Source organism: Ochotona curzoniae, unplaced genomic scaffold (genome assembly GCF_017591425.1).
Source record: "Ochotona curzoniae isolate NIBS_2020 unplaced genomic scaffold, NIBS_Ocur_1.0 contig_517, whole genome shotgun sequence".
NCBI lineage: Eukaryota > Metazoa > Chordata > Mammalia > Lagomorpha > Ochotonidae > Ochotona > Ochotona curzoniae.
Window position 1 is genome coordinate 3532640 of NW_024466454.1, and position 19264 is coordinate 3551903.

Sequence of the window (19264 nt, forward strand, 5' to 3'; positions counted from 1 at the left end):
TCTTTAAAAAATAAGAGATTGCTTTGATTATGTGGAAACGTGATGGGAGGGTGAGAATGGAAGCAGGGAGATCTAATGAGAGAGGGAGGTTTAGACGGGGCAGAGCAGCGTGGATGCCACACCTTGAAGGCTGAGCAGTCCAGATGGCGAGAGGAAGGAGGGTAGAGTGGAATCAGGTGTGCTGCCCTTGCTTTGGGCCCAGGCAACCAGAGAAGTGGCTGTGCCACATTCACGGGAAAGCCTGGGGAGGAGCAATGTTTGTGCTGGGTGACACTGGCTCTGGCATGTCCATTGCTCTTCAAACTGTAGCTGTGGTGTGGACAGTGGGTATGTGAGTCACGCACAGGAGGAGGGCCTGTAGGGGGAGGTGAATGGCACCACTCGGCCCCGGCTCCCGTCAGGCACCCGATGGGTCAGCTCTTCCCAGGGCCCTGACTCTGCCCTGTGGCACCTTCTGCTTAGGAAACTTTGGCAGCTGGTAGACCTGTGCCCATCTTTGAAGACCTGCACAAAGCCGTGTCTTCTTAAAGGCGCTTCCTGAGTCACCAAAAGCAAACCTCTGTCCTCTCTTCTCCTCCTACACCTTGCTGACAATGGCCCTCCCACATTCCTTGACAATGGCACAGCACATGTGCCCCCTGCCCATCTATATCCACTTTCCCTGCCCTCGCCCCATGACTCCTCACAGGTAATGGCTGTATGTCTATTCCTCCAGTTCCATGTCCCTATCAGTGAACAGAAGGCCAGGGCTCGGCACATTCATAAGATGCACAGAGCTCTCCTCTCCGCAAAGGGGCGCTATAGAAGTGATACACCTGCCAACGGACTTGCTCTGCGGCTGCTGCTGCTGCATGCAAGGCGGGAAGATGAACAAGGGGGACCTGGCACTGCAGCATGGCTAATGCTCAGCGGGACACAGTGGTATCTTCCTCAGCGCTTCAAGAAACCTGGGAGTTGAGTTTCTCAGGGCATTTCACACTGGTCTAATCAAGCTGCTGTGCGTTTTGACAGCTAAGAAGATTCCTCGTCATTGTCTCACGCTTGCTCAAAAGCCACAGAGCCCTCTCCTGACTTTCGAGACAGCCTCTACCCGCCTCTCTCCCCACTCAGAGACGAGACCAGTGCCCTTGGAGTCAGAAACGGACGCTTCCCCTTCCTCCCAACAGACAGCCTGGGAAGCAGGGCTTCCCTTACAAACATTATCAGATGGCTGAGGCCCCAGAACAAGGGAGGCATAGAAGCTGGGATTCCTCAAGGCTAGGGTCCTTCTAGCATATTCCAGTCAGCCTCATTCCATGATCTGGGTGCTAGAGGCAACAGGATCCTCAGGACCTCCACAGCCCCAGATTAGCTCAAGGACACAGGTCCTGGAGAGGGGATATGAAATGCTCACAGATACTGAAGCCAGGCCCCAGGTCTCGATCCAGGATGGGCTCTCGGAGCACTGTGTCTGCCTCTCAGATTCCCTAAGAAGCAGACAAAGAGAGACCAGTGCCATGGCACAGCAGGTTAGCCTTGGCCTAAAGTGCTGGCATCCTATCATGCGGGCACTGGTTCAAGACTGGCTGTTCCACTTTCTATCCAACTCCCTGTGCCTGGAAAAGCAGCACCTACATGGCAGATCCAAAGGAAGCTCCAGGCTCCTGGCTTTGGACCAGCCCAACTCTTGTCATTGCAACCATTCGCAGGCGTGAACCAGCAGATAGAAAATTTCTGTTGCTCCTCCTCTTTTTGTAAGTCTGCCTTTCAAATAAAGAAATAAATCTTCAGAAATAAAAAAAGGAGCGTAGACAGATCAAGGGACAGAATCTTAACTGTCCAAGCTATTTGCTTACAAGAACCTTAGAAATCAACATGAGAGGCAAGGATGACTGCGTCTTCCATCAGCTGCTGCGTGACTCTGGGAGGAAGCTGAGAGAGTAGCCATCACTGCGCCGGGCAGGTTACAGAGCCAGCGGCACCAATCAAACTGATCAGTGCCCAACAGTTCCCTCACAGACACTCAGACAATGCCTGCAGCCCGCCTCCTGTCACACGGTCCAAGACTCCAGCAGGGCAGCACGGGATAGGGGAAAGCTCCCTGGAGCGGAGCTGTGGCTTCTGCACAACACTTGCTGCATCTCCAGCCTGCCGACCTCTCTCCCCCTCCGTTTCCCCAGCTATGGAAAACAACCAACAGTCCACTGCTCAGAGCTGATCCGGTGTTCTGGGGACTCAGTGGGATGTGTATGGACCGGTATACAGGAGACACGTAGTAAATCTCACAGACTTGGTAGTTTGTTCATTGTTGAATGAGGAATGTGTGCACACTGCAGAAAAAGGAATGGGCCAAAAAAAAAAAAAAAAGCTACATCAAAGCTCTTGTAAAAATCTTAGTAGGGCGAGATAGCATCCTCTGAGGATTTACTAAAGCATAAGGAAATTCTTTAAGAAATTTTTAGTGACTGAGTATTTTAAGGCAGAGTGAGGGGAGGGAAAGGCAGAGTGAGAAATAAAAAAGAAGGAGCCAAATTTAAACACCCCCATGTACTGGCAGGCTTCACAAGTTAAGGTGTGTATAACAAACACTGTAACTTTATCTCCCAAGGAGACAGATTATTTACGGCTTTTTCTCTGCCAAACTCCTATACAACCTTCAATACCCTGCATGCCTGATGACCTCTTCCACCTCACCACTGGTCCCTATGATCTCATATATGACACCATATTTGCTTGTTGGACTCCCCTAACCAAATAATGAGCTCCCGAGAATACACTTCATGCATGGTTCATCTCTCGGCTCCAGCGGTGGACCACCTCTGCCGCCAGGATGCTCAGCCAGCAGCATTCCCGGAAGAGGCCCTTCTTCTACAAGCAGGAGGACGCGTGAAGACTCACACTGGTACAGTTTCTATTCTGTGTGGCACGCCTGACAGGCACCTGTCAAGGACTGATGCGTGTATTTCTCAGAATGCCCACCGTAGACGACTACTGCAGAAGGGGACACTGACTCAGTGAGGTGACATCACCAGTCAAAGGGCCACACTGTTGGATAAAGTGATGACACTGAGATTTGAATCGGGGTCTATCTGACTCCAGGCCCCTCTTGCCCCAGACCAACCTGCCCAGCAGGAGTCTAGCAAAGCCAAAGGCATCCCGGAAGGATAAATGGCCTAGGATCCAAGACACCGTGGTTCTGTGAAAGGAGCTGTGGCCAGGAAAGAGCAAATTATTAGCCAAAACCAGACCACAGCTCAGGGGAGCAACAAACAGACTTTCACAGTCAGCAGGTGGCTAATTGACCATTACTCAGACCTGGGGGAGGAGACAGGACCTGGACAGGAGCTCTCAACCATATGGACCAATTAAGGCTCCTGGTGGAAAACCGGCAGATCCTTCCCAAGTGCAAAGAACTAGCACTTCCCAGGGTTCAAGAACATAAACTGAAATGTCAGCTCTCCTAGCAGAAAAGCTCTAGTCACAAAAGTGACCACAGGAAGTCTGGGAATGTCACTTCCTTTTCCTCTCCACTGCCAAATCTTCCCTCCCCTGCACCCACACTGAAAAAAGAGCTCAGTGAAGGAAATTTCCATGATGTGTCATACGCAAAAACTTGGTCTCCGCTCACAGCAATCACCGGCTGCCATCTCTCATCCCTAGGCGTTCCTTGACCCAGTCCCTCCAAATGCTGGTCCAGCCTGGGAACTGACGGTCCACCCAGTAGACCTGTGTCACAAATGATATCCTTAGATAATCACCCAACAATGGGTCAAAACATATATATAGGAGACATCCTGTCACCTTGCAGGATAGCTACTGGCTGGCCACATGAGGCATGTGCAGTGTTTAACTAAATAAACAGATATGTATGCTGAATACTTTTCCTAAGATCCTAAGACAAAAATGTCGCTTTGTGTGAGCTTTTAAAATGCACTTTCCGGGCCCGGCGCGGTGGCGCAAGTGGTTAAAGGTCCTCGCCTTGCACGCCCGGGATCCCATATGGGCGCCGGTTCTAATCCCGGCAGCCCCGCTTCCCTTCCAGCTCCCTGCTTGTGGCCTGGGAAAGCAGTCAAGGACAGCCCAAAGCTTTGGGAACCTGCACCCGCGTGGGAGACCTGGAAGAGGCTCCTGGCTTCGGATCGGCATAGCATCGGCCCGTTGTGCTCAGTTGGGGAGTGAATCATCGGACGGAAGATCTTCCTCTCTGTCTCTCCTCTCTGTATATCCGCCTTTCCAATGAAAAAATAATAAAAATAAATCTTTAAAAAAAAATGCACTTTCCGTTTACACACTGCAGCTCAAACCAGATATCACAGTCATAACAGAATGTTCTTGGGAGGAGTAGGAATCAGTATAGCCTGTTTGGAATACAGTTTGGAAATAAGGATTCAAATCTTAACTCAGGGCTCAGCGTGACAGCACAGCAGTTAAAGTCCTTGCCTTGAACGCGCCAGGATCCCATATGAGTGCCAGTTCTAATCCCAGCGGCCCCACTTCCCATCCAGCTCCCTGCCTGTGGCCTGGGAAAGCAGTCGAGGATGGCCCAAAGCATTGGGACCCTGCACCTGCGTTGGAGACCTGAAAGAGGATCTGGGCTCCTGGCTTCCGATTGGTTCAGCTCCAGCTGATGTGGCTGCTTGGGGAGTGAATCATTGGATGGAAGATCTTCCTCTCTGACTCTCCTCTTCTCTGTATATCTGACTTTGCAATAAAAATAAAACATAAATCTTAAAAAAAAAATTTAACTCAGAAACTACTTAAACTCCCAGTCCCATGTCTAGCTTTTGACACCACAACCTGCTGTGCCAGTTCACTAGTACACACAGAAATTCTCACAGCAGCAATGGCTGTGCTGTCAGTACATGGGAAGCCACCTGAGTGTCCCTCCCTACAGGGATGATCACAGGAACTCCAATTCCACCCATTCGATGGGATACAATCGTCAAAAGGAAGGCCATGGATCTGAGCCACATTGACTTAGAAAGAGAAATGCAACGACTAACAGCTGAGAGTCCAAAGAAAGCTGCAGAACAGTATGTATAGAAAGATTCCATTTGTACAAAGCAAATAAGCATGCATGCTGGCACTGAGGGTAGCAGGCAGCAGTGAGGGGTCGGGAAGTGGGCACACGAGCAGATACAACAGTCTAGGAGTGTAAGCAACAAATCATCAGAAGGGGCTGCCTTTATGGAACAGTTAGAAGCAGGAATCACAAAAGACTTTCCTGCTCATACAAAATGGGTTTCACAGTGCTATTTGAAGCCAAGCTCCCCTAAGGGAAGGCTCCAGAAGGGAACGGTCTCCAGGCCTGAGATGTTCCAAACCCAAATCTATTCCAATTAAGTTCCACCAAATTACAAGTATTTTAGTGACAGGGTGCATGAAAAGGTCTATGCTTAAGTCTTCAAATTTACTGCATCATAAATTACTGAATTAAAGTAGTTTACTTGCTTGCAACCTGCCTTAAGTAGTGACTCAAAAAATTTATATCCTGTGTTACCCAACATTTTATGTTGATGAATGAGCCTTGCTGAAGACTTGGGGGAAAAAACTCCCAGGCCCAGCGCAGTAGCCTAGCAGCTAAAGTCCTCACACTGATGTGCCAGGATCCCATATGGGTGCCGGTTCATACCCCAGATAACCCAGTTGTCCCACTTTTCATCTAGCTCCTTGCTTGTGGTCTGAGAGGGTAGTCGAGGATGGCCCGGGGACTTGGGACCCTCGCTCATGTGGGAGACCTGGAGGAGGCTCCTGGCTCCAGATCAGCTCAGCTCTGGCTGTTATAGCTACCTGGGGAGCGGATTGGTGGATGGAGGATCTTTCTCTCTATCTCTCCTTCTCTCCTCTCTGTATATCTGACTTTCCATGAAAAATAGATAATCTTAAACACAACAACAAAGAAAACCTCCTGGCCCTGGGTGACCCGCACAAGTGCCATGTGTACCGTGGACCCACCCAGCCCAGTGGCAGCATGTTCCTGGGGGCCTGGGGATGCAGGCTTGGGGGGGGGCCTGGGGGATCTGGGGGCTCCCCCCAAGCATGCAGAGTGACTATGGGGATTCCCCCATGTGCTTGGTCCGTGGATTGATAAGGGAAGGGGTAAGGAGATGTGTGGGAGGGAAGACCACTGAGGGAGTATATTGCAGGTGAAGAGTGACTTCTGAGGGACTCCCATCGACAAGGCCACTATAACTGCAGGTAAGCAAGGGTGCTGAGACCGAGCAGCTTGCAGGAGTGATGCTGGAGGATCTTTATGGGTCAGACCAATGTACCAACCCATGTGAGAGACCTGAGTTAGGCTACTTAGCATGGATCACCACTGACCACCACTCGCCAGCATACATTAAAACTAGGGGTTAGGGACCAACCTGGCAGGGCCTAATCACAGTATTTGCCAGTGAGAGTCGGAACAGAGGATGGGTGATATTAGGCTGGGCTGTGACACTACCCAGCATGTGAGAGAACCAGGTTTGGGGGCAGATTCTGTGGAGGATCACATATCCTCCACAGGCCCATCCCTGTGGAACTGAAATTTCTATCTGTTTGCTTAAGAGCTGGGGTATAAGGGACTGAGTTAGACATGACAATGGAACTCACAAAACTCATGGGTACTGGGGATGGAAACCCAAGAATGGGGTGTGGGACCAGCGGGCTGCAGTATCTACCAGCTTATACAAAGGCCAGGACAGAAGGCCTAGCATCCACCAGCACATATGAGATCTGGATCTGAAAGTGGGCCTGGTGGGGGAACCTGGGAATCTCCCCTTGTGGGATATAGCTTCCACTGGTGATCATGTGATTCAGGCCTAAGTGTTGGTCAAGCTGTGTAAGGTAGCTCCACCCGCTGACAAGTGTGTGGGTTGGTTCTGGAGGAGGGTGGACCAGGCAGGGCTGGGCCAAACCTTACTTAGCCTACTGGCATGTGCAGGAGACAGATTGGAATGCAGGTCATGCCTGACTTGGCGATCATACCTACCAGTTTGCATGAGCCAGGGATGGGAACAGACTGGGCAGGGCTAGGTTGCAGTACCTGCCAAAGAGAGTTGGGATTGGGGGTTGGCCGGGCCAGGTCAGGCTGCAGTATTCGATGGCAAAGGCCAAGACGGGGGATAGGTTGTGCCAAGCTGGGTCAGAGTAACTACTGGCACATGCAAGAACTGTGGCTGGGAACAGGCCAGGTTGGGGAGCTGAGGGGATGCCATGGCTGGGTTCTATTTCCCTCTGGAGAGCATAAGTGCTAGAATGGGAGTAGCAATCTGGGCTGGAAATGGCTTCAGAATCCCTTAGCATGGATATGAACTGGGTCTGGAGTGTGCCAGACTGGGCTAGATTGGTGCTCATGAAAGTCAGGGTGGGTATAGGACGGGCTGAGCTAGGTCTCTGCACCTGCTGAACCATTTAAGACCTGTGTCTGGGCATGGACCAGGTACGGCTGGGCTGTAGCACCCAAAAATTAAGGACTGGAATGGGTATGGGCCAGAAGGGCAAGGCTACTGTTCCTGCCAGGACAGGAGGTGAACGAAGTCAGTCTAGGCCAAGGACCCACCAGTATGCTTGAGATCTTCCACTGGCAGGAGATCTGATAGAGGAGCTTGAGGAACTCCTTTGTCAGCATGTAGTCCCTGAGGTGAGCGCAAGAATCAAGGTTGGGAACAGCTAGACTAGGCCAGATTATGGCACCTACTGGCATAAGTGTGGGTCAGGTCTGGGGGCAGTTCAGGCTGGGCCAGTTCATAATACCCACTGGCAGATCTAAGAATTGGGATAGGATGCAGGACAAGACGGGTCAGGCCACAATACCAGTCAGTTCACATTGGGGCCAGGACTGGAGCTGGCTGGGCTGGCTGGGGAGGCAGCATCTACTAGCATGACCTGGAACTGGGAGCAGACCAGGCCAAACCAGGCTACAGCATCTGCCAGCAAATGCTGAGGTGAGGTGGGCCATCCCAGACTGGGCCACAGAACCTACCAGCACACATGAGACCTGGGAAGTGAGGGGAGTCATGCGAGCCTAGAAGAGGGACTGTGAGGGGCTTTCCTACTGGGCCACTGCTCCCACTGGCAAGCGTGAGTACTAGAACAGGGGCAGACAAGGCCAGGAAGGGCTGCAATATATGTTGGTTTGCATGTGAACTGGGTTGAAGGAGAGCCAGGCTGGGCTAAGGCTATATCCACTGGTACAGGAATGAGCTAGAATAAGTGCAGGCTGGTTGGGTTTCACCACAGCATCAGCTGGCAAGTGCTGGGACTGGGGGCAAGTCCTGACAAGGTAGACTGCAGAACCACCTGGGGAATGCAAGACCTGGGGCTGGGAATAAACTCAACAGGCACTTCTCTGTGGGCACCTCTCTGATGAGCTGCAATTCTCACTGGTGAGCATGGGAACCAGGGCTAGGGCTGGAGCTGGCAAGACAGGTGGTGGCACCCACCAGCAGGAGTGTGGGCTGGATAGTGGGTCACTTGGGTTGAGCTAGGCTTCAATGCCCATTGATGTATATAAGAGATGAATGGGATGTGGTGAATCTGCTACACATACTGGCAAGCACAGGAACCAGAGCTAGGGGTGGGCTTAGTGGGAGTTACTGAGGGTCACTCCGACTAGGCTGCAGTTCCTGCTGGTGTATGCAAGGGTCAACCGAGTGTGTGGTGGGCCTGGTTGGGCTGGGCTGCAGCAGTCATTGGTTTACATATGACACAGGGCTGGAGACATATTTGACCAGGTAACTGCAGCCACGAGTGTGTGCAGGCTGATGTGGGTGATAGACTGAGCCATAACTCGTACTGGCTAACACACACAGAATCAGGTCTGAGATCACCTTGGATAAAGTTTCTTTGGGAATTCCCCCTAAATGAACTGCTAGACTCAGAAATCTAACCATGGAGAAAATCGCATGATTTGCATGGTCTGACTGTGGAGTACATGTGTCAGAACTCAGCCTCCTCAGTGGCTTAGATGGAGCAGTAGAAGACATGCCCAGATATGCACAGAGGATATGGCAGTCCACTGGAGCCTGCAGAGGACATGTGGTACCAAAGCAGAGGAAAGAGGGCAGAACAAACTGGTCAACTACCTAAGCTAAGCAATGATAGCATATCTGGGCGAATAGAGATTCTAAGGTGGACCATGTCAGCCAATGGACCTTGGAAGGACTTCTTCATTTTTGGAATGGCAAGATCGACAGCATTTCGGAGCTAACAAAACCACTTAAACAGAACCCTTGAAGCCTACTCTACTTCAGGGACCCTGGGATGGTATCAGGTGGTTGTCCCACATTCTGGGTACTGGGCTGGTTGGGTATGGCTGCATGTGGTTTCTCCCCTAATTTTCCCTTTCTTCCCCCTAGATACAGGGGGAAGAAAGGGAAAATTTGGAAACAATGGTCTAACCCACTCACCATAGTCCTCGACCCTTCTTGCCCTGATCAACTATGTAAACATCACCAAAAATCAAAAATAAAATAATTTATTTAAAAAACTGATAATAAAGGCAACCCCACAGGGAGAAGAAAAGGTAACCCTGCTAAACGCAAAAGGGACTAAAATCCATTGTCATTTGAGTTATCAAGAGAATGACAACAAGTGCAATAACCTTCCTACGCGTGGTCAAAGTTGCTACTGAAAACAATTCTAAATTACTGCATAGTCTCCGAGGGCTGCTGCTTACGTTTGGCAGGGACTACAAACTCAATTACACACAGGGCCCGGCAGGCCCTGGGGAAGGTCAACAAGCTGGGCAGCATTGGGGTGGACAGGAGAGCTCCTGGGATGGGGCCTCCATTCTCCAGTGTGGCCAACACACAGAAGTGTCAAGCTTGCCAGACCTTTAGTTTTCCATTTAGAGCCATATCTTTGAAATTCAAATTTTTAAAACACCCACCAAATTTTAAACATCATCCACGTGAGAAAGTTTTACAATGCTGCGAGTGCCGCATAAAATTGAAGGGTGGGCCAATTTTTAACCCCTGCCTGAAAGCATCTATGTTTTTTAAGTAGCCACTTTACTCAAGTTCGTGTTCAGAAAGACAGAGGGCAGTGAGGAAATGGTCTGAGAAGGGTAGAAAAGCCCAGACGGAAGCAGCGGTCACCAAACAGACATATCTACTGTGCTTATGAAACTGACCCCTGGCTCTTCACACCCTGTTCTGAAGGAATGGTTCAATTATTCAGATTTGCACAGCACCGTTTCTAATGTTTACGGTGGCTTGATTTGTAACAGACTAAACCTATAATCAACCCAAGCACCCCACGGCAGGTGAGGGTGGACACAAACAGCACAGCTCTTGCTAAGGGAAAATGCCCCGGGTACACAGTACAGAGCTGAGCTTTGCCATGGGTGAGCCTGTGTCTTCCTGACAGGAATATGCACATTAAAAAAAAATCAAAACCAGGAGCAATCCCTGAAAGCTTCCTACATGCCAGGTGCCGTCCAAGGACTTGGCATCGAGGATCTGGGTCACCCAGCCACTGGGCAAGAATCCAATGAGGGCTTTCCGACAAACCTGCCTCCACGGCCAAAAACAAAACACACAACAGACTCAACATTCTCATGCTGCACACAGTTATTTCTCCCAAAGCCCAAACAACCACGGATGGATCTGTGCTAAGAGTAAGAAGAGAGGCAACTCAGTCTGCTTCTCCGCCACACCCTCTCACTTCCTGTGACAGCCATTCTCTGCGCATTCCAGACTTCCTAGCCACCTAATGGCTTGGCAGTCACTAACAAGATGCTTACAAACAATGGTGATGGAAGGCTGTTGACAGTCAGTACTGCCTGCACCCCCAGCACAGCACTAAGCCAAGTTTTTATTTCATCATCACAAGAACCTTTTCACCCATTTTTTAGATGAGGGAGCTGAGGCAGAGTGAGCTGAGCTGTCAGGAAGCAGGTGGGCCTCCAGAGCTCAAGGCCAGCATTGTAGGGGCCCTTTGCAGAGATCTCTTGGAAGCCTTGTGTGCTTTAGTTACACATCTCGTTCGCTGCTGGCAAAGGTACCTAGGGTGTGGCTAACCTCCTCCTTCTCCTCCCACCATGTCCACTTCCCCCACTTGGTCACAAGCCATTTTTTTCATTTTTATTTTTTCCACTCAAAAACAGTGTGAGTCATCTGGCCTTCAGCCAGGCTGGCCTTGGAAGGCCCTGGAGGCCTGGGGAAGGTGCCCCAGGGAACAGGGCTTCCCCTGCTCTCCGGGCCTGCCCAGACTGCTAGAGACACTGTGACCTGTATGAGGCTGGGAAGAGGGTCCCTGAACATCACACCAACCCTGTCAAGTGGCTGCTGATGTGTCAAAGGGTGGAGAGGCAGAAGAGGCAGGGAGTGGGCAGTGCTTCAGACAGGGAGAACTGGGAGAGGAGAGATACTTAGCAGGCTAAACCCCAGATCTATTATTCAAAGTCCCACAACAGACCCCTGCGGAAGAAGGGTAAATTATCAAAGTACAGACAGTGTGCAAGAGAAACACACCCAGACTCACACACAGGCATGTGCAAACACACAATCTGCCTGCAGACTGGCCATTCTAAGGTCAGCCATTCTGTCTGCCTGCCCCTCCTGGACAGCCCTGCCCCCTAACAACACCATTGACTGCCCCTGCCTTGGAGACCACAAGCCAGGGTCGGAAGGACAAGGAGACTGACTTGCCCTGGTCAGTGGCCCTCCGAGGACGGGCAGCAGCAGGTGCTGTCCTGGGAGGCAAGAGCTGCCTCTGCCTTGTAGAAGGACCTCAGTGAGCTGGGATGTGAGGGAAGGACAGAGGCAGCGAGCGGCAGATACTGTCCAGGCACAGCTGGCTCAGGGGGAAGACAAAGGAAGGCGGTGGTGAGGGGGCTAACCCCTACCCACCCACCCACACATGGCCTGGAGCTTCAAAAAGCAGTGGGTCTATGTCTCTTCTGCTTATCGCCCAGACCTCTGTGCTGCGAGAGGTGAGATGACGCTGGTGAGGGGTACCTCACCCAGAGTCCCTGGTCTTCCTGTTCTGGGATTTGCATGGGGCTGTCCAGCTCTAATAACCACAAAATCCATGTAGAAGGATTTCAGCAACAAGAGCTATGGAAGAGCAGGACAAGGCTGCTAGCCTCTGCAGCACAGGGATGGTGGAGTGAATATAAGCACACAGGGCAGGTGACAGTTGGGTGCCTGGGACAGCCCCTGCACTGCCACAGACCCAGCTGGCCAGGACCTCAGCTTCCCAGGAGGGTGTCTTTGATATGATGATGCTAAATGCTCATCAGAGCCAGCTAGACAGCAAGGGCTGCTCACTTGAAGTAGTTACCCGCTTAGCATTCTGACAGTGCTGGACTCCTGGTGAGCCATCAAGCAGAAGCAAACACTAGAATAAGGATAGAATCCAAGCCCCTTGCTCAAAAAAGTCGGTCACATTAAACCGCCTAGAATCTGATGGCTGCATGGGCAGGGATTGGCCAGTCCAGGAAGAAAACCCTTCCATGCAGACGGAACAGCTTGTGGGAACGCCCTGCTAGGGAAGCAGCATCTCAGCATCTCCAGGCAAGGAAAACAGCCCTAAGACCTTGAGGGGGCAACCTGACGGCAGAACACCCCTGTGATGAACACGGTTCTCTTTTGGGAAGCTGTCCCAGGTTACTGTTAGCCCCCAAATAAAGCCATGTTCCTGGCAGACACAACAAGCATCTAGATGAAAGACCGGAAGTGAAAACACACAAATGTGTTTGCTGTGGACCTGGGGCTCTGCACCAGCTCTCCTGCAGATCCCTTGGGTCAGGGCTTCTTCTTATGGGTTACTTCTCTGCCTTCCCAAGGCTTCTCAAGATTCCAAAGGAAGATAAACACGCCCTTGGGCACCTCCACAAAGGACTGGAGGCGTAGCCTCCGCCCCCAGCAGGAAGAGCATTCTCAGCTGGGCTGTGCAGGCAAAGAGGCTGCCAGATAGGGACTGGCGAGAGTCCACGTTTGGGCTAATCTAGGAAATGTGAGATTCACCCAGGACCAAGCTGGGTGGACCTCATTCTTGAGAATTCCTTGATGCCTTATTTTCCATTTCAACTCTCAATTATTTCATCAGCCAACAGGGGAAAAAAGTCAGTGATAAAGAATATGGACAAGGGACATTCCTGAAGCTCCATATGCTGGCAACACAACAGGCAATCACAAACCCAAGCCCCGAACAACCTGTCCTGTACTCAGAGCTGTGAAGAGACGTGAACTCAATGGCCAATCAATCTCCAACTTCAAGAACATTTGATCATGTTACAAATCTGTTGTTTGGCTGCACAAACAGACTTTGCTACCCTCACTCTTTCAACAACACTTCCCAAGCCAGGTGCATTGTGCTGGCACAGGGAACACAGAGAGTGTATGTGTGTGTGTGTTTGTTCTGCACCCTTAAGGAGCTCAGTTTACTGAACACAAGAGATAAGTAAATCAACAGTTCCACTGATAAGTGCTTTGCAGGGTGTTCTGGGAATCACAGGAGGGCACCTCCAGGTCACTGAGGGGAGTAGGGTGAGGAAGAAAGGTATGCAGAAGAGCAAGGGGAACATGCAGCCGAGTTATCTGCTAGGGAGCAGTGGCCAGGTCATTCCTAGGGGAGGATCCAGCCTGGGAAAAAAACATACACAGCAGGGACGACTGTTGGTGCCTGGGTTAAGGTTAGAGTCAGGGAAAAAGGAAATGAAAAGAAGTGGCCAAAGGCCAGATTATGAACTGACTGCAAGATGGCTAAAGGGCTTTGCTTTTCTTGTACAAGCAAATGAGGACCTTGTGGAGCATTTTAAGCAGAAGAAAGCTAGGGTCAGACTTGCAGTTACATCCACTGGCAGGCATGTGGGAAATGGAATGAGGGAAGCAAAAGGTGGACCTGGGGATGAGCACTTGTGAGGCTGTTGTAAAACAAACACAGATGCTGAATCCTGAACAAAGGGACAGAGAGAAAGACTGGGCTGGCGAATTAGATGCCACTGGGGCATGACAGCTCAGGAAAAAAGCAAGACAAGGAAGGATGAGTCCTTAAGAAGGCACAACTGAGTGGTGAAGATCAAGACAGGTGACACAGGGAACAAGGCATACATGGCACTTGGTCTGGGCGAAGTGAGGGAGAGCTGGAGGTGCCCACGGGGCAGGTACAGAAAGGCAGGACTTCTTTATGGAGGTGAGCAGTACGCGAACGCACCTGGGCAGAACAACAGGGACGATGTAAAAGACCAAGCTAAAGACCAAGAGAATTGGTAAAGCATGCCGTGCAGTCCAGGGTGTGAGACAGTAGTGAACTGGTGATAGAAGCCAGGAGAGGCAAGGCACTTGAGTGTCCACTTAGGAAGGGAATGTCAAGAATGCCCCAAGCAGATGCAGCCTGAAGAGGGACCTCATGGGGGGGAGCAAGGAGGAGTAAGCTACAAGCAATGACCACTGTGAAACACAGTAGCTGACAAATTGGCAGGGACCTCAAAGAACACTCCCAGGGATTCCCCCCTAACAAGGCCCACCGTCTCCCTGCCTGACCACCGAATTACTCCATCAGCCTCATCACTCTCCACTCCCAAGTTCACCCTATTTGACTTCCAAACACGATCATGCCTAGCATCACATTGTACTTCTTATCCATCTAGAACATTTGCTTCATAATAACAGAGACCTTGTCTGGGGTCACCTCCATGATTACAGTGTCAAGATCAGTGCCTGGCCCATCTTTTTTTTTTAAAGATTTATTTTCATTATTTTTTTTATTGGAAAGGTGGATATACAGAGAGGAGAGACAGAGAGGAAGATCCTCCGTCTGATGATTCACTCCCCTAGTGAGCGCAACGGCCGATGCTATGCTGATCCAAAGCCAGGAGCCTCTTCCAGGTCTCCCACGCGGGTGCAGGGTCCCAAAGCTTTGGGCCGTCCTCGACTGCTCTCCCAGGCCACAGGCAGGGAGCTGGATGGGAAGCGGGGCTGCCGGGATTAGAACCGGCACCCATATGGGATCCCGGGCATGCAAGGCGAGGACTTTAACCACTGTGCCACTGCGCCAGGCCCGCCTGGCCCATCTTATAAGCACCCTGTCCCAAGTCTTTTGGTTCATAGAAACAAATAACTATGGAGCACATTGTATACTACACGCCCACTTCTCTGCTGCTTGCTGGGACTATGATGATCAAAACAATAAAACAAACCCTGTCTCTGCAGTTTGAAGGTGGAGGTGAATGGAGAGAAATATCAGATGTTTAAATAGAAATTACATTGCCAGTGCCATATGTAACTGGGACTGGAATCCAAACCACATACCTTCTAGTGATACTGTTTTTCCCAGCTCAAGGCTGTTATCTTCTCCAAGTAAAGGAAAGTTTCATCAGAAGAAATAGTGTCTGAGGTTCATTCTGTTCTTAGTCCATTCCCACCTTCCCATGTTTCTTCTACCCTTTTCACAAACTCCAAAGTAGTAGAAACAACCACCATGGCTCTAAGTAATTAACCTGGAGAAGGCAGGAAAACTCCAGACTTGGCTAAAGACAAGAGTGAGCAGTACAAGCCAGGGACAATCCAGAACTGGGTTCAAATCCTCGGGAAGGTTATTACACTTCTTCACAACTTGATTTCTTTCTCTCTCTTTTTTTAAAGATTTATTTATTTTTATTGGAAAGGCACATCAGATTTATGGAGAGGAGAGAGAGAGATGGATCCTCCATTCATTGGCCAGAGTTGAGCCAAGCCAAAGCCCGGAGGTAGGGGCTTCCTTCGAGTATCCCACTTGGATGCAGGACCCCAAGGCTTTGGGCCATCCTCTACTGCTTTCCTAGGTCACAAGCAGAAAACTGGAAGGAAAGTAAAGCAGCCAAGACACAAACTGGCACTCAAAAGGGAATCCAGTACTTGTAGGGTGAGGATTTAGCCATTAAGCCATCATGCCAGGCCCCACTACTTGGTCCTAATACTGCTGAAATAGGAAAGCTAAGTTTCCTGTCACTGGTTATTGCAAAGATGAAATGAAATGATACATAGGGCACTGCATGCTGTACTTACTATCTGAGTGTTTAACACATGATGGCTGTGAACCAGTCACACCTGGTGCTTTTATTGCCAGATTTTTATTTTCACACAAGCCAAGCCAAAAACCACTTAGAATTCAGACCAAGGAACACACCCTTGACATACTCAGAACCTAGTGATATACAGTCAATGAAGAAGAAATTGTCTCAAATTTCATTTCTATTACCATTGTATGGACTCTGCAGCTAGTTTTATTGCAATTTTTGATTTATTCCATTTCCTCTTCCAATTTACGCAAATGCAACTATCTCCCCAACAGATCACATCTTGTCTTCATGGCAGAAATCCAAACATGGGCTGGATTCTGCGCTGCAAGTTGTGACAGAGTGAAGGACACCACACCTCCACAAGTGCCTAAGAACACACTCACAAGCCCAATGTACACAACAACTCTCAAAATGAGAACTGGTCACAGCATGCTTTGCCTGCTTGAGAGCTAAAGAAAAGCTTAACTGACAAACAACCATAGCCTATCTGTCTCCTTTTTACTACACAAACTCTGAGTGCTCTATTTTTTATCCTTCATTATGTTTCTTCCTATGCAACCTGGCTTCCCCAACTTTCTCCCTTGGGACATTACTTTCTTTGGGATCAGTTGTTAAGATCTTGTCACAAATTCACCCACTTTCTTTCAGTCCTTCTTCGCACATCTATACCATCCCATCCTTTTGTCTTTTTTCCTTTGCTCCTCCATAGCCTCTGGGTTTCCTCTACGATCTCCCTTCTAGTCTGACAGTATACATATTTCCCAAGGCCCAGCCCTAGACTCACCATGGGGAGAACCCATTGAATCCTGTGGCTTCCACACTTAGCCTCCCCAGTCCAGCTTTAGCCCTGCATTTCCAACATCTACTGGACATTTCCTACAGACAATCCACTGTTGTCTCAAACTCAATGCATCTTAAAACTAGATGCATCAACTTACCTTTCGACATTCTCAACACCCACATTTCTGCTAATGGCCCCACTGTGAAGCATCAAGTTAAAACTTTCATCTTCTGGATCCTGTCTTTAAAATCAAAGATGACTGCAATTGGTCTTTCCTCTGTAAAGCCTCTTCTAATGGCATTTTGCTTCCACTTTAAACACCATTAGCCACATGTCCTCTGGACTACACTGCTGCTTCTGCCTTCTCACAACGCCCCATACCTCTTGTCCAGTCACCAGATGAATGTTCCCAAAGTGTCATTTCTGTCATTTTATTTCTACGGCAAAATAACTCCAATGACTTCCCACTGTTATTCAAGATAAAGCCTAAATGCCTCAGCTCAGCAGTCACGGTCCAGCAAAGGAGTGGTCAACTAGAGCATCCAGGCTAAATCTGGTGTGCTGGCCATTTCTGTGAGTAGTTTGATTGGCACACAGCTCATTCATTCACTTACATATCAACTATGGCTAATTAGTGCTACCAGCACAGTGCTAATGCATGCTACCAGCAAAGAGTTGAATAGTTGCAATGCAACAGAGCCCACACTGCCTACGAAGTCAAGTATATGGAGTATCTGAAAGTCTATGACAGAGTTCCCTGACCCTGGGACAGAATCATCACCAGATGCCAACAGATCCAGTCAAAGCCCTTGTCCGTGACTCCTCAGAGGAAGCTTTTGCTCCTATTGGCCTGTAACTGAACTCACCTTACCCTCAAAGTTGCCAAACCTCAAAAATCTTATTTCATTCCTCCTTGGACTTTTTTCCAGTCTGCTTTTTTCTTCAAAAAACCAACAAAGCTCCACCTCTCCATGAGGTCTTCTGCACCAACCACACCTACCCCCTGTGCCCAACACAGAAACCTGGAGGGAACCTCCCTTCTCCTACCAATGCTCTTGGCCTATACCACACAGTCTTCTAAAGATCACACATGGTCATCACAGGGCATTTGTCGATCAAAACTACTTGGCTTTCTCCATTCCAAATACCAATCTTCAACAGTATAATCCATTTTTTAAAAAAAGTCATCAAACTTACCATTGAAAGCCTAGACTTCCACATTTGAAAAGTCAAGGTTGAGCCCAAAAGCATGCACTCTAGCCAGCACCACCTAAAAGCCAATAAGATTAGAGTTTAGCTTTACAAGAGAATGGTTATGTTTTCTTTAAATTCACGATGCTCAAAAAGTTTTGACTTGCATCCTCCAGGATATCCATCTCTCCTGCTTCGCCCTGATTAGCTGGTAAGTCCACTGAACAGTCTTCCCTCAGAATCTCAGTAATGCCTCAAGAGAGCCAGTACCTTCCTCTCTTCTCTTAGAAACTTTGGTAATATGTTTATGGTAACTCACAGCACATGAAGCAAAAGGAACCTAATTTGTCTAGAGATTTTTTTCAAAGTAAGGCCTGCTAAATTCACTGCCTCCCTAACCCCCATTGCCTGGAACATGAAGGCATTTAGATGGCCCTCAATGAACATCTGTAGCAGTAGGCCTCAAAGTACAGTGGGTTACACCACTGATTATGATGCTGGCATCCCGTATCTCAGTGCAGGTTCAAGTTCCAGTTCCTCTACTTCTCTCACAGCTTCCTGTTAGTGAACCTGGGAAGGAAAGCGGATGATTGCTCAAGTGCTTGGGTTCCTGCCACACACAGTGGGAAACGTGGATGGCGTTCCAGGCTCCTGCTTCAGCCCAGTCTATCCCTGGTTGATGCAGGCATTTGGGGAGTGAACCAATGGATGAAGAATTCTGTGTGTGCGTGTGTGTGAGAGAGAGACTCTGCCTTAAATCATATATTCAAACTGGGGAAAAAACACATTTGTAAAATCACTGGAAAAACAACCTGTTCAATTCATTAACACGGGCCTCGGCATCTATAATTCTGCTTGCCCACACATTACACCAGGGAAATGCACACCTTAATCCTATTACTTTTAGTAGGCAATAGTTTGATGAGAAGGGCTAATGAGATTAATTTAAATGCACACATCTTGGATGATAATCCCCAGGGCTGGAACCTTGAGAGGCTCCGATTTTCCAAGAGGGCAAGTCCAGCTCTGTAGCCAGAATGCCAGGCCTGCACCAACTGGCCTAGCCTGACTCGGCAGCCTCAGCACACAGGGTTCCCCCATGGACCCCACCATGCAGACAGGCAGGACTGACAGTCCCCAGACGTGCACTCCCCACTCAGCACTCCCTCTGGCTAGATGTCCATCTCTGCTTTTCTCCACATTTTCTCCAGCACTGGACAAGTTTGTGGTGGGGACCCAAATACTGTTTTCCCCATTTGTTCTTCTTAAATTGTGGCAAAAATCCAACAGAGTTACAACATAACCATTTTTATGCCAAA

General features: G+C 49.4%; 1 protein-coding gene across 13 annotated transcripts in view; it reads right to left on the reverse strand.

The window, feature by feature from the left end:
* The window catches only part of ARNTL (aryl hydrocarbon receptor nuclear translocator like), a 106569-nt gene that overhangs the window by 57932 nt on the left and 29373 nt on the right, over window positions 1–19264 (reverse strand). For 9 of the 13 annotated variants that reach the window (XM_040989092.1, XM_040989087.1, XM_040989083.1 and 6 more), the window contains exon 2: window positions 17952–18024. The exons of 1 other annotated variant lie outside the window; for it this stretch is intronic. Coding sequence is in view for 1 of the 12 variants with exons in the window: in XM_040989078.1 (XP_040845012.1) it covers window positions 17955–18005 (51 nt within the window). In the remaining 11 variants the exon portion in view is untranslated. Of the gene's footprint in view, window positions 1–17951; window positions 18317–19264 lie in introns of those variants that run through there. 3 more of the 13 variants (XM_040989085.1, XM_040989079.1, XM_040989078.1) reach the window with 2 other exon arrangements.